The sequence below is a fragment of the Panthera uncia genome, chromosome D1 (genome assembly GCF_023721935.1).
Source record: "Panthera uncia isolate 11264 chromosome D1, Puncia_PCG_1.0, whole genome shotgun sequence".
Classification (NCBI taxonomy): Eukaryota; Metazoa; Chordata; class Mammalia; order Carnivora; family Felidae; genus Panthera; species Panthera uncia.
Genome location: NC_064808.1, coordinates 47,923,427 through 47,939,194, shown reverse-complemented (window position 1 = coordinate 47,939,194; position 15,768 = coordinate 47,923,427). Strand labels below are relative to the sequence as shown.

The following is a 15,768-nucleotide window of genomic DNA, read 5'->3' as shown; positions in this document are numbered from 1 at the left end:
TTGTCTTGTTCCTAATCTCGGGGGATCCTTTCTATATTCCACCAACTAAGAATGATACTTGATGTGGGATTTTCACAGATTTAGAACCCAGATCTCTGGCCCCGAAGCCACACTCTTGACTGTGGCCCATCTAGCTCTGTCCTTCCCTGTGCTTCCTCCCCTCCCCTTCCCACACTCTACACTTCAGCCTCTGTCCTTCCCTCGCCTGCTCCCTCTTCCTCTCCTGTTTTCCTTTCTTCTTATCATCTCTTCCTCTTCTCTCCCAACACCTTTCCCTTATTATTTAACTGCTTTAGTAAAGCTTACATTTTCTATTCTTAATTCCCAATTCGAAAAGCAGATAAGCTAAATACCTTTGTTTCTCCAAAGAAAAGTTTTTATTTTTAGATGTTCCTTGGTAGTGCAATAGTGTTCAATAAAAAGGCTTCCATTTGCTCTATAGTCTAAGTCCCAAGATAAGGAATATTGAGGAGAACAAAGTATGGGGAGAATACTCAGAGCAAATTGGGTAGATTAAGCATGGAAGAGCCGCCTCAAACATGCCCTGGCCTGCATCCCTTGGCATTCCCTGCTGTCCTGCTTATATACTACCACAGCTTTCTAAGATTCGATCTTTCCTTATCTACCTACAAGAATACCCAAAGATTGGGGCGCCTGGGTGGCGCAGTTGGTTAAGCGTCCGACTTCAGCCAGGTCACGATCTCGCGGTCTGTGAGTTCGAGCCCCGCGTTGGGCTCTGGGCTGATGGCTCGGAGCCCGGAGCCTGTTTCCGATTCTGTGTCTCCCTCTCTCTCTGCCCCTCCCCCGTTCATGCTCTGTCTCTCTCTGTCCCAAAAATAAATAAAAAACGTTGAAAAAAAAATTTTTTTTAAAGAATACCCAAAGATTGTTGGAATCTCTTTTGTAACATAGGACAGTCTAACCCTTTGAGCTGGTTTCTTTCACCTTTTCCCCATTTGACATGTATATTTAGTGCAACTCTGGTTGTCATCTCATCTGCCAATGACATAGATGGCTCTGTGTGAGATCCTTGGTGCCAAGCATTAAGGGCATCAAAATCTACCTGGGACAATCCCAAGTAATAATGGTCATGTGCTGTAGGTCACAAGATATGCACAACATTAAATCCCCAAAGACAACGCTCCCCAGATTAGAGGCAGGATATCTCTACATCTCCAGATTAATGGTAGGATATCTTTGTAGGATATCTACTCCCCTGTCCTGATTATTTATTGTGCATCATGAAGTATGACTTAATGATAGAGGACAGGAGGGCATGAGTACTGAGCCCTAGAAGAACTGTGGAAATTCTATCACAGTTTATTGTGAGCTGGGCCTGCTGAACCTGCTCCTATAAACACCGAGCACACAGCACAAGGTCAATAACATGTCCTAAGAGATTGCAGACTAGACTAGTCTTTTTCAAGTCCACATTCACATTCAATCTCAAGGAGACCACAGCTATCAGGAAGTAGGGGAAAGCCTTAGTAGTGGTAAAAAGAACCTGAGAAATTTCCAGGATCTCAGAGAAAGTGTTATAAGGAAGCCAGCACCACCCCATTTCTATAGGCTATACAAATACAGCTGCATTTCTGGAACATATGTATGCTGTGTGTTAGTTATTTTTGATACTTCATTTGGCTCTCTGGAGTGAAGAGATGCAAAATATTAAAATGGAAGGAACTATTTCATGTGTAGGAAGAAACACAGGATTGAGAACCTCCTTTCTACCCTGCTGCCAGTGCTGCAAAGTGAGTAGAGGCAAGGGGAGAATCAAATTTCCGGGCCAGGAAAGCAGGCTGAGGAACCAGGGCCTGGGAGGAAGGACAGGGCTTCTTGAGAGCACACTAGGCTTGAGAATATGGCCATTCCTGACATTTGGTGCCTCACACACAGAAGGTGCTCATCTCTCAGTGGAGATGACATTGCCTGCCCTCTCTAGCAACCAGGATTGTTCAGAGATCAAAGGAGAGAAGGCAAAATTATATGGCCAACTGTAAGGTCTATAAATGGCAACTACTGACCCTTCCAAGTTGTCAGCTACATGACACCTTTCCTTCTTCTTCACATGTAAAACCTTCAGATTTCATGAGGCAAAATATGTACTTTGAAGTCTGCAAGTGAAAAACTATTTTCTAGATCAGGGAGGAAGAGAAGTCAAAAATGCCAAAAACATTCACTCTGAAATCAGCTCAGGTCATCTCTGTGGTACAAGGGGAGACTGCTCCGAGCCTCTTACCTCTCTTACATAGTGTCTCCTCACTTGCTCCTAATTTTCTTCCTTCCCCCATGCTGTATGTTCCTATATGTGTCCCTTTCCTCTTCTTTTCTCTCTTTATCTCTGTTTGCCACCTGCCTGACCTGTGACCTGTCTAAATCACCTCACCTGGAACCTATAGAATCTGTCTGAACCACCAGCATCCACAACCTGCCTGACCTACGACTTCCCTGAACTGTCTGTCAGCCTCTTCTACTAGTCACCTGTGCAATCCTTCGTCCACCTGCCGCCTCCATCCCCATCCTCACCACTTGGGTCTTTTTCTGGAGTTCAATGTGCTTACTTATATCATTACAAGGATTGTCACATGATGTTATCAAAATTTGGAGAAGGCACTGTTCTTTCATTCAACAGAAAAGGAAACTGAGACACAGAGCAATTACACAGATTTCCCAAGCTTCTATAGGCCTAAGACTAGGAGTCTGGGCCCAGCCTTAAAAGCCTGCTGGCTGGTCTTGCTTTTGTGCCATTAGCTAGAAAGCTAGTGCTCTAGTAAAACATGATAGAGAAGTCAATAAACAGACACTTAATGCACATGCCCTGAGTTTAATATAAATTTCAGGTTCTTACAGCAAGATAATATTGCTGGGGATAAAGCAGCACAAATAGGGTGGTGTTCCACAGATATTAATTTTCCATATATCTGAACCATACCTCTTTCAATAACAAAATGCAGTTGGCTTTAAAAAATTATTTTGAATGGGACTACTTCTAAAACACTTTACACACCACCCTGTCATATTAAATAGAGTTCATGAAGCCTAATGAGACCACTCCTTAAAGACAGAAACAAGCTTGGATGGACTTCTGTTGCTGGAGTAGGCTGTAGTTCAGTGATGCTATAAGGCAATGCAGGGCTTAGCTTGTCCTTTCACCAAATGACCTCACACTGTGGCACTTTTCCAGGTGATGGTTCTTGTCTTCTCCTTTGTCGTTAGCTGACATTACAGAAGTCCTGACTCCTTGCTTCACTCTGCTTACTGCTACCATGTAGGAAAACTAAAATTTCCAAAGGAAACCATGTAACTAAGTTTACTGTCAAGACCTCTATACTAGACACCTGAGTGTGGCCTTATGATCTCATGCAGAAATAATGTGTGGGCTTTGTGACATCTGTTCTTGTTGCTGCTCCAAAGCTTTGCCTGCTCACTTCTGGGTTCTTGCCCCAGTAGTTAGGATTGTCAAAGACTGATTGCCCTGTAAATGTACAGAGGAAAGGGTAGCAATGACTTGGAAGTTAAGTCTCGGAAATACACTAAAGGCCTTCACTCTGGTTGAAAGAAACAGATGAGGACATTAAGGATTGAGGTATACAGATTTGTATTAAATCATGGAATATCTGAGTGCTTCAAAGCTTCAGATTGGGTAGACTGGTTTAACATTAGTAGATCTTCAAACAACTGAATCAGATACCTGAGGAAGGAACTCATTTCCCCAGCAAGTTGTTTCACAAGTTGATTTTTAATAGCAAAGTTGTAGCTTTTATGGACAGTGAGTGGTCCCCCAGCTGAATGAAAAGCTCTTATACAAATTAATACTATTCCTTTGGATGGGAATGCAAGCTGGTGCAGCCACTCTGGAAAACAGTATGGAAGTTCCTCAAAAAACTAAAAATAGAACTACCCTACGACCCAGCAATTGCACCTCTAGGTATTTATCCAAGGGACACAGGTGTGCTGTTTCAAAGGGACACATGCACTCCCATGTTTATAGCAGCACTATCAACAGTAGCCAAAGTATAGAAAGAGCCCAAATGTCCATCGATGGATGCATGGATAAAGAAGATGTGGTATATATATACAATGAAGTATTACTCAGCAATCAAAAAGAATGAAATCTTGCCATTTGCAACTATGTGGATGGAACTGGAGGGTATCATGCTAAGTGAAATTAGTCAGTCAGAGAAAGACAAATATCATATGACTTCATTCATATGAGGACTTTAAGAGACAAAACAGATGAACATAAGGGAAGGGAAACAAAAATAATATAAAAACAAGGAGGGGGACAAAGTGTAAGAGACTAATAAACATGGAGAACAAACAGAGTGTTGCTGGAGGGGGTTTGGGAGGGGGGATGGGCTAAAAGGGTAAGGGGAATTAAGGAATCTCCTCCTTAAATCATTGTTGCACTATATGCTAACTAAATTGGATGTAAATTTTAAAAAATTAAATTAAATTAAATCATAAATCTAAAAAAAAAAAAAAAAAGACTATTCCTTTGGATATAACTATGGTAATACATGCTAACTGACCAGAATCAAATGGGAAAACATTCATGGGTGATGAAGAGATAAGAACTGAAGAATGTCCAGTGTCCTGATGATTCAGGAAAAACAGAAATGGCAAAGAGGATCTTAGAGTCAGAGGTGGAAGGAAGAGGAAAGGAATAGGCTGATTCCTATAAATCTGAAGTAAAAGCCAGAATGAATGAAACACTCAAACCCTAGCCTTGGAGACTCTGAAGAATTAGGCCAGAGATATTTTGGCCAGTCCATTGTAAGGAAATTTAGGGCCCAGGAGCAAGGACCTGTTTTCTCATGGACCAGGAAACCTAGACAAAGATCTTAGATTTGATCTGTAAGTGAAATCAGGCTAGAACAGAGGAAAGAGCCTTCCTAGAAGTTGCAGAATTCAGGGAGCCAGACCTGGGGAATACTTGGCTTGGTTTCTGAGCAGGACAGAGCAGAACTCTGTATAGTTCTGCAATTGCTGACCAGAACTCAGGCTGTGCCCTAAGAAAGCTTCACGAGGCCCTGGGAAGATTCTGAGCAAATTCTGCTGTTGAGACCGGGCTATGAGGCAATGATCATTGCTGGAGTTGAGAAGCCATGACCTGGCCCATGGCCATGGATCTGGAGACTATGAAGGCAGGACACCCAGTACTTCCTTTACGTAAGCCAAGATTTAGAGTATGAGTTAAAGCAAGACACTTCCCATCTCTGGACTTTAATTTCCTCCTCCACAGGTTAATGTACATTTGAGTTATAAGAATCAAATTAAAAACTCAGGCATCAAAGTGCTTTGATAATGATATAAATGCTCTTCATGTGAGTCATTATCCCTTCCTCTTCTGCGTCACTCTTACTAATGTAGACCACAGGAATGCCTACTGCTTGGGCATCATTTACTAAAAATACATCTCAGACTCCTCTGAAGCCATAAGCAGCATCCTGGTGGTCTTGCTCAGCCTTCCGTGGAGGATGTGGACCACATGTGAGTGGAAGAGAGGTCCCCCTTGCAGCTGAATTACGGCTCAGACAGGCTCTCTGTGATGCCCACAGCCTTGACTTCAGGAGAGGTCTGAGGAAAAGATTGCATGTGTGTCCTTCAGCAGTTAACTCATTCAGAAGTATAAAATGCAGCCATCAAAATGTCTTCCAGTTTCACCTGGGATATAAGGTATTCTTTGTAGTGTGGTAACCGTGGTCTCTCTTCAGAGTGGCTAAACCAAGATTAGGCAACCGTGAGGGCCAGGCAAATGTCAAAATTCATTCCAAAACACCTTGCTGGATGCAGGGAAGGTAGTGGGATGATCTCCTTCCGAGACTGCTGAGCTCAAGCCACTAGAAAACCCATTCAAAAACATTCCTATCTCACTTTCAGCAGCAATGCGTTCACCATCAGCTCAGTCAGCACCAACCCCCAGGTACTTGTGCACAGCTGCTGTGCTGTAGCGGAAGTCCTCCTCGTGGTGATGTAACATCAGTGAACAGCTCAGAGCATGGAGGAGTCGCTGTGGAACACCCAGAGAGATGCCTGGTGCCCCAGCTTCCTCTGGTCCGTGGCCTTCACATAGACTTCTGACTTCCCTGGCACTCACAGGCCATCACAGGCTCAGGAGCAGGTTGGAGGCTAAAACACCTTTACCAGATAGAGATAACCAAGACCAAACGAGGCTGGGTCCTAAGAGCTCTCCCCAGCAGGGCCTCAGGCTACTCCCAACGACTGTAAGGGGGAAAATCCAGCACGTGGGCGGCCAGATGGAGTCGTACTTGTCACACTGCAGTACACGGGGAGAGACAGTCTAACCTAGTCCCCGAGCACGAGCAGAGCCAGCAACCCATGCTCTGGTCCCAACTTTGCCAATGCTCAGCTATATAACTCTTAGGTGGGTCACTTAACCTCTCTGTGTCTCAGTTTCCACATCTTTCAAAGGGGAATATGAAAGTGGCTTCCTCATAACACTTCTATGATAAACAAAGACATAAAATGGAAAAATACATGTAAAAACCTATGGGAAGAGATAGAAAAATGCTATACAAAGTATTATCATTTAATGATAAGATGCTCAAAATGTTGTTTGGTGTCCTCAATCTTCATACCCTCCACCGTGCCTAATCCAAGCTTTCAGACAATGAATTCCCACCAAAAGAAAGCCCTTTCTCTGATCTCAGTAGCTTTGTGTATAACCAGTACCTCTATCAGTCAAGTAGACCCAAAGGCTGCTCTGGGCCAGGATGGCAACATTGAGGTTCCTTTCTCGGGGAGTCCAAGCCATGAAGAAGCCTATAAAACATCAGGAAAAGGCTGGGCCACTTGCTCCTCCAAACCTCTGCATGAGCCCGGGTTAATAAGGGCCAGGGGCAGGTCAAGATGAAAAGTCAGAGTTCCTAGGACCTTCACTAACCCCACTGCCAACCCAAAGGCACACAGTAGGGCAGCATCCCCTTGCTGATCAGAGATCCCTGTGGGCTACCCACACAGGCAGCGTGGACTCCATGCTTGCACACGGTTCACCTCCTTTCCTTTGTACTGTGTGTGGGGACAGAACCAAGACTCATTAAATAAGCAGTGGCATTTTCTGTGTGGCTTCTACTACACTTGAGCACTGGCAATCCCCATGTTGCCTTCTGAACCACATACACCTAGAGCTAGCTGCCTTCTGGTCATCTTCTTATGTAGCTTCCACAGGAGAACACCAACAATTCAAACTTAATTTTTTCCTCCCCCCAAATAGGCCCTTCTTCCCATGCCCCCATCTCAGTGAATGGCAACTCAGTGGGCAAGACAGACCTGGGTGTCAAGCCAAAGGATTTTCTCTCCCTCACTTTCCATCACCAATCAGACTTCAAGTCCAAAAGCTCTTGTGATCTGATCTCTTGAAGTCCATGCTTCCTCCTTATACCCATTGTTACTGATTCCATTTAGCCTCTCTTATTTCTCTGTATTTTGGTCTCCCTTCCTACAGCTAAAGTGAACTTTCTAAAATTTAATTCAAACCATGTCCCTCCTTGCTAGAAATCCTTCATTCACTCCTCACAACCCCCAAGACTGAATCCTAAACTCTGTATCATAATTTACAAGGCCTTCCAAGCACTCTGGTTTCACTCCCATCCACAGTACACCTCATGTTCCTACCAAGCCAAGTTATCTGAAACCCCCTAAGCACCCCAGGCTTTCTCTCACTTCTGGACTTTCCTACTAGCCATTTGTTTTGGATATTTATTCTAGCCCTCTCCCCACCTCTTCACTAGCCTAACATCTTCAAACCTCAGCTTAAAAATCATGTCCCCTAGGAAGTCCTCTGTGAAGAGTTCTTCTGCCAGTGTTATGTGCTCCTTCTATACACCCCAGTGACTATCACAGCCTTTTATCATATTTATTGTTGTTGCTTATTTAACTGTCTCTCCCACTAGACTGTAAGCTCCAGTGTGAGACTATCTTATTCACTGATATGTGCCTGGAACCTAGCAAAACATCTAGCATATACTAGCATATATATAAGTATATATACATATGAGTATATATATGTGTGTGTATATATATATGTATATATATATATATGTGTATATATATATGTATATATATGTATATATATAAAACAGTGAGTGAATAAATGGATGGATCGATAGACAAACAGCCTAAGTGTAAAAAGTTAAACCCTGAAGAGCCACAAAGGGCCTATTTATAGCATCTCTATGGCCTCTAGGCCAAACCATTTTCAATAGGGTAGGACAGGCCCAGCATAGGCAAACAACCACTAATACCAGAGGCCTGGGCCAGACTTCAAGCATCACCAGGGTTTTCCAAGTTACCATTTCATTTCGCCATCCCTTGCTTTTCTAAAGTCTCTTCTCAAGTGTCACTGGGATAGACTAATCTAAGATACATATGGCAGCAGCGTCACTGGGGGAAACACAGTGAGGGGCAGGTACATAGGACAACTGTGTACTGGGGCCACAGAGCCAGGGGGATGTGCAGGGCTAAGCATGCAGTCTGGGAGGGTACCGAAGAGCTGACACAGCTTCAAGTGCAGGGCTGAGAGGAGGCACCAGGCCAAAGAAGGCAATAGGACAAGTAGAAACAGGCCAAGGCACACAGGGCAGGCTGAGTGGGGAGCACAACACATCAATGAGGTTCCAGCTAGGAGGATGACAGGGGTGAGGGTGAAGGGCAGGGATAAGGGGAAGACAGCTGATGGGCTGTGGCGTTCTGGGCTGTTGCCGGGGTAAATGAACATTTCTAGCAAGCAGGTAAGTTGGTGGACAGGAAGGGTAGCTTATCTTCCAGAATTCTCAGTGCCCCTAGATGCTCAGCTACCTCTGCAGGATGTCCTTACAAATCACTCACCCAAAAAACTCCACTGATTCAAATTCTAAAGCCAATCAATTTTGGGTTGTGGGGACACATAAAATACTTCCCCCATTTTCATTGCAGAGAAAAAACAGTCTCTGGATTCTGACAAACCCGGTTTTAAATAAACCTCACCCCTCTTGTCTACAAACTATAGGGCCCTGGACCTCAGTTTCCTCAGCTAGAAAGTGGGGGTGCCCACCTCACAGAACTGTGAAGCTCATGCACCATTCCAGGCACTGTGTAAGTGTGTAATTTCCCTTTCCCTTTACCACTTCCACCCTAAATGAAGGACAACTGCTGTCATTTTAAGTGCGTGTGGGAGTGGAAATGGGGTGAAGGAGGACTCTGTTGCAGACTCATTAGGACAGACAGCATGAGTCAGGGCTGCGTAATATCCAGGGATGGAACAGGGACACTCCTCCCCCCAGCCCAGTCATCCTCATCCAGGGCCCCAGGCTCTTGGGTGGCAGCGGGTCCCCCATGGTCAGGGAATGCGGGCTCCATTAGTACCTTTCTCACCACATTTGGAGAGGAGTGCTGGATGGTGTTGTCCAGTGGGGGGACACTGGGAGGGGTTTCTTCCCCAGACGCCTGGGGCAAGTTAGCAGCAGTATTCTTGTCAAGAGGGAGAGCTGGCTTTGGACCTTCAGATGCTGGGGGCTCATCTGAAGCCTGAAGAAGAAAATAAGAATTTGAGTGGGTTTTACCGCAAAGAGTAGCAATGGCAGCAGCAAAGGCTGATGGCCACCCTGCATTACCCATTGTCATCAACTATACATTGTGACCTGCTTGAAAATTTTTCAGAAAGAAAGATACTCTTATCTAAACTCTTGCTGAGACTACATCCTAATATGAGAGTCTCAAGATAGAACCCAAACCAAGAATTCTGGGCTAACCCTGCCGTATTCACTTTAGCAATCCTAATGGTTCTGACTTCCATTTTGCCTGTGGTCCTCAGTGAACCCTAGACCTTTCTCTGCCATCATGAGGGTGGCTTCATATCTCCTCAAAGGAACTGAGCCTCAGAGGGAAACATCTGAAGCATGATCTGACGCTGTCAGTGCTAAAGCAGAAATGTGAGGCCTTATATTTCATAATAAAGTAAAAGTCCATAGAGCTGCTTTGAAGATACAAACGTGATTACAGAATTAAAGGACATACCACTGGGGAAAAAGTGAGAAAGGATGGGGAGAAGGGGCTGGAACAGGAAACTCCAGGAAAAAAAGAAAAGCACTAGTTAAGGATGAAGATGTGGAATGCAGCAAAGATCCCAGAGGTACAAATGTACCTCCTCAGTTGGCTCGTGACTGAGAGAAGACAGGAGCAGCATTCATCACTCCCCCAGGGAGAGAACGAGGCCTCTTCTGTGGAATTACAGTCAGCAGACCGGTATCCAAGCCTTCGCTCTGTCTGTTGCTCAATGTTTTATGATCTCTAGGCAAAGTGCTTGCCTTCTCTGACCCCCTCTTCTGCGCCTATAAGATACACATGGCAATGCCCACCTAACACTGTTGATAGGATAAATCGTATAGTATATATAAAACATACCCAGCTTAAGATATCTGAAGTAAATTTTAAGTCCACAGCTGGGTAGTGTTAGAAAGCTGCTGCCCACTAGAATCAAAGGCATGCCCTCCCACCGCTCCTGAAGCTCTCCCCTTTCACCTGAGATTCCTAAGTTCCCAGCCAGGGAAGTGGGAGGTTATAAAGATAAGAAACAGCCTCCCTTCTGTCCTGGCAATGGCAGGAGTCTAGCACAGCTCAGAAGATTCTATTAATGGACAAGGTCCCTAGCATCATCTAGGAGGGCAGGGCTAAGCCAGGCCACTCTGGAGAGTATTGAGCCCAGATCTATGTTGGGGCAAAGTACTATGCTCTCTAGAGCTTTTCTGTGATGGGCAGGGGAACCCAGGAAGGACTTGAAATGTGAGGGCTGAGTTTAAGGCCACCCTAAGATGAAGAATCTGTGTTCCTGTGACTGGGGAGGCTGTGTTTGCCGAGCGATCCCAGGACAGGGAGGACATGTGTCCCAAGCCACCCTGAGGCTCACCTGCACGGCATCCTCCTGGCTCTGGGACTGGATGGGTGCTGGCTGCCTCACAATGTAGTTGATCTGCCCCACAATGGTTTGCTGAAGGTGCTGAGGAGATTTGGTCTGATTCAGCTGCAGGCTGGGCTGCTGAGCCTGAAGGAGAAGCTCCAGGTCCTTCTGCATCTCCTCCAGCTCAAATTTGTGGTGCATTATATCCATGTTCTGGGAGCAGGCAGGCCCAGGCGGGCTTCCATGCTGACTAGAAGCCAGGTGCTGGGATGGAGGTAGAGGTGGCGGCGGTGCCTGCTGGGGTGGGGGCGGTGGAGGCGGCAGAGGTGGCAGCTGCTGCTGTGGCTGCTGCTGAAAGTGGCTGAGCTTCAGCTTCTGGTGGTGGCCAAACTGGACTTGGATGGAGGGGGTCTGTAAGGGGGGCTGGGCATGGGCTCCTTGCTGAACATCCTGCGGGGGCACGATGCACACTGGCTGGGAAGTCAGCTGCTGCCCCGGCCGCTGAGACGAGTTCTCCTGCTCCACAGGGGACTGCGTTTCCAGCCAGGGCTGCATCAGTTTTGGTGGCTGAGGATTACAAGCCAGCTCTTTCTCCCTGGGCAGCAGGGCAGGGCACTGCAGAGACCCCAGTTGTTGGGGTGCCATCTCAGAGGGTTGCCTGAAGCTGTGAGCTGAGTGTATGCCAGGTGGGGGGACCTGACCTTTGAGGGAGGGCGAGACTGGGGAGCAGTGGGAGCAGCACACAGATGGGGAACACAGTGCTGGAGACTGGAACTTATGTGAGGGGTGGCTGAGAGTCTCTTGCTGTGCCACTGGGGACTGATGGCTTTGATAAAAGGATGGCGGTCCCTGTAAGCCTCCATAAGCAGGAGTCTCTGCCCGGGACAGCTGTCCACCTTCAGTAGTTATACAGCCTGAAAATTCAGAATAGAGAATGTTTCCAAAGGGAATCTGCAGTTGTTCCCTGCTTGCCACTTCCTGCTCCCGGGACCAAAGGACATCAGTCAGTGGACCTGTACCAGGTGCAGAGATTAGAAAATTCAACCCCTGAACTCTAAGATTTGGTCTAGAATGCTGTCAGCAATGGAACCAATATGGACCTTTAGGGGCCAGGGACATTTGAGACATTAGCTCAGCTTTTACCAGATGCTCAGTCCTCACTGGTTGTATCCCGCTACAGAAACCATGGACTCCTTCAAATAGCACCCACTCCTTTTTAACACAGGCTCAGACCAAAAAAAAAAAAAAAAAAAAAAAAAGTCAACATTGGGGATGGGGAGGTAGTATGCTGGAGAGTAGCAAAGGAGAGAGAATTGACCCTGGGAAAAATGAATAAGTCTCCAAATATAGGTCTGGGAGGCTGTGTTTTGGGCAAGTAGGATGGACAGAGTCGGAGAGCTCCAACACCAGGTCAGTAGCAGACACGAGCACTGTCCCGAGGTCCCAAGGCTTCGTGTATTAGTAGACAGTATATAGGCCTAGCTCAATCTCATGGCTTCCTCGCCTCATTGTTTTGATGAGGCTTGCTTAGGGAAGACCCAACAACTTGAGAGCCAGAGGTGTGTTCTATTCATCTCTGATCCCTCAGCACCCAGCATGGGGTGCTGGCCCACAGCAAGGGCCTGCCAAAGGTATGCTGAATTAAATCAAAGTGGAGAGGGAAGCAAAGAATAAATCTAAATATTATGCTTCTCTCTGTCAAGTTCAAAAACCTTCCATAGAGGTTAACAACCCAGATGAAGGCAGCAGTTGGCCGTTAGCTTAACAAACCTACCATTGGGCCATCAACACAGGTACAACCTCAGGTTGTCTACATTCTGTCTAAAGACTCAATGCCAGAAAATCACTGCAGCAGGGAGGGCCATGGATTATCTGTTTCCATCTTGACTCCAAAGGAGGTGTGTGGACACTATCCCTCTCCCTCCCTCCTTCCCTCACCTGGTTGCTGATACCCATTTTGTGCCTACGCACACGAATACCCTTGTATGGCCACAGAGACAGAGGTTCACCTGAACTGCCATACAGCAGTCTGAAGAGCAGAGCCGCTGTCTTGTTTCCTCTAGCAATGAAACCAAGGTAACAGGGACATTCATGCAGAATGGAAACCTCAGATTTCAACTGGTCCTGTTACAAAAGTCCTGCATTGCCATTGCTATTTAAGTTGTCCCCCTCCTCAACCCCACCTCACTCCCACACAAACAAAATGGTCTGCTGAGTGACTCCATGACCACTGGCAGTCTCAGGGAGTGCCTTCTCTTGGCATTAGGCTAACCTACCCAGTAAGCTAAGAAGATGCTCTCTATTCATTGTTAGCAATTATGTAAAAGCCCACAGGGTGGGCCCTGACTCACCAAGGGAAGCCAGTTGCTTGGTCCAGAAGTTAGGCTCCCAGGTGAATCTGATACTCCAAGGGGAGCCAGGATCTGTGTTACAGTTTGTCTCCAGCAATCGCTGCATCTGAAACACAATCTGACAACAGAGCCAAAGGTCATTTCTTTGGGCATCTTGCACCTGAATGACAACTCCCTCTCCCTCACTCTTCGACAGGGTGAAGGGCTCAAAGCCATAGGTCTTTAGCCTCAGGTCCCCCATACGCTCATTTCCTTGCACGTTGGTATCTTCACATCCCTTCCCCTGACCTTGTTCCCTCCCTGCCCCTACCAGCTCATCCCCTTCCTCTTATCCAGGTTTCCTGATCCCCTATACTTTTATCTTTCAGGCCTTGAATGGTCTATAATTCTCCCTCAGACATCACCTGCCTGGCAGCCCTCTCAAGAGTTGCATTCATTCTTCCATAACCTTGATTTGAAAGCCTACAAAGGCAGACATTCTCTGAGCTCCCACTGCTGTCCTTCCATCCATATGTAACACCCCATCCTAACAACTGCCCTCTTCCTCCCTCATCCCTTCCATCTATCCCCTATCATGAACTTTTCCATTTATCCAGGATTTTGGCAAGCATCCAACTCACCCTTGCCATCATCTAGTTAACCAATGCCTCAGTCAGCGTCTTGGCCTCTTCCTTCCTCTCTTTCGTGTCAATCACCTTCACCCCTCTTTTCAGGTCAGCCACCTCACCCAGACCTTTTCATCTTCTAGAGACCTTCATCTCTAGCAACTGGCCCCTGCTTTAACTAGCTCTCACTCTTTCTGAGCATGCTTGCTCCTCAACCTTACCGAACTCCCCAAGCCCTGTGCCATTGGTCCCTAGGGCCATTCCAGCTTCCCATCATTTTCAGTAACAGTATCACTAGCGCTTAACTCCCTCTGCATCACCACAGTCTATTAGCCTTACGTCGATTCAGACATCCCAAAGCCATGTTATCTGGGGCCACTTCAGTGATCACTAACCTCGGGGGCACCCTATAGTCCTTTTTCTTATCACTTCTTTTCTTGTTGGCTTCCTCTTCCACTGTCCTCGATGACTATCTAAAGTCCACACTTCTCTCCTCAATTCTACTTACCCAGTGCCTAATTCTCCTATTATCACCCCCTACTTCAGAAAGGACAAGAGACACAAAGGACAAACTTCCCCAAACTGGTACCATATGTACCTCCAACCTTAACTACAGTATACTGAGACCTTCCTGTTCTTCCTTCTCAGAGGGGTGCCCCTTCCATTTAGGGTCCACTGGTTCACTCTAGGTCCTATTTCTTCCTGCCCTCTCAGGATGCTCACTCCACCACACGTCTCCTTTCTCAATCATCAACCTCTTCTCCCAAAGAAACTTGCACAAATGCCTTCCACATTTAAAACAAAAAAAATCAATCCTCCAAACCCATCCCCTTCTCAAGCTACCTTATTTCCCCTCTTTTCACTTGTTTCTAATTCCTCCCCACCTCCCCTAAGGCCCCTCAGTCTAGCTTTTCACCCTCCTGTTTTGCTGGAATTTCTTTCAGAAGATCATCAGGGACCTCCTGATTCCCAAATCTCAAGGCTTCTCTTCACTACTCCTCTTTCACCTAGGTAGCGACAATAATGTGGACGACTTGAAATGTGAAACTGTTCATTTATGTGCACCACACCTTCCTATTTTTCATGCTATCTATGACTATTTCTTCTCACCGTCCTTTACTCTTCTTCCTTTGTCTATGCTGAAAATGATAGTATTGCCCTGGGTTCCAGATTTCTTGTCCTCTTCCTTCACACACTCTTCCAAGGTGATACCACCAAGATCCCAGTTACTCCTACATCTCTAGCCCCAACCCTGATTTTTCTTCTGACTTCCAGACCCGTCAAGCAAAACAGATTTTGGACATCTTTGAGATGCCCTGCAGGCACCTTAGATTCAACATATACAAATATAAACCCCACCAACTTCTTTCAAAATTCTTTCTCCTTCTTCTGGTCTTCACCATCCTCACAAGCCCAATACCTCAGTATCATCCTCGATGCTCCTTTCGTCTTAGCCCCCATTTAAACCCAAACAATTGTCTACGGGATGCCCAGAACACTGCTGGTGTCCGGGCTCATGTCTCAATCCATGACCTAACACAGGACTCCAGAATTTCCCACCTGAGTTGTCTGGAGGAAAGCAAGACCATTTTAGCACCTTGGCACTGTGGGGTTTGGTAAAAAGATGCTTATTCACTTACTAGCCCAAAGGCAGTGATTGATGAGTTGGAGCTCTTACCAGCTCTTTGCTGAACAGGAAAGGGACACTGGTTTTGCTGCAGACAGCCCAATTGATGAAGTTCTGCACATGTTCAAACTGGCGGTTGAGAACCATGATGCTCTGTAGCTGTTGCTCCAGCTTCCGCTTTCTCTCATTAGTAATGCCCTGCATATGTATGGACAAAGACAGAGTCCCTGATCCTGTTCTTGGACTTCAGTCCCCCTGTTTGGGGAGTCTGGTGGCCTGTGGATCGGT

General features: G+C 46.3%; 1 protein-coding gene across 3 annotated transcripts in view; it reads right to left on the bottom strand.

Moving 5' to 3' along the window:
• TRIM66 (tripartite motif containing 66) overlaps window positions 1-15,768 on the bottom strand; it is a 55,319-nt gene that overhangs the window by 8,710 nt on the left and 30,841 nt on the right. For 2 of the 3 annotated variants that reach the window (XM_049650453.1, XM_049650461.1), the window contains 4 exons: window positions 15,532-15,678; window positions 13,249-13,366; window positions 10,907-11,811; window positions 9,367-9,528 (listed from right to left, as the gene is read on the bottom strand). In XM_049650453.1, coding sequence (XP_049506410.1) covers window positions 9,367-9,528; window positions 10,907-11,811; window positions 13,249-13,366; window positions 15,532-15,678 — 1,332 coding nt within the window. Of the gene's footprint in view, window positions 1-9,366; window positions 9,529-10,906; window positions 11,812-13,248; window positions 13,367-15,493; window positions 15,679-15,768 lie in introns of those variants that run through there. The other variant, XM_049650469.1, reaches the window with a different exon arrangement.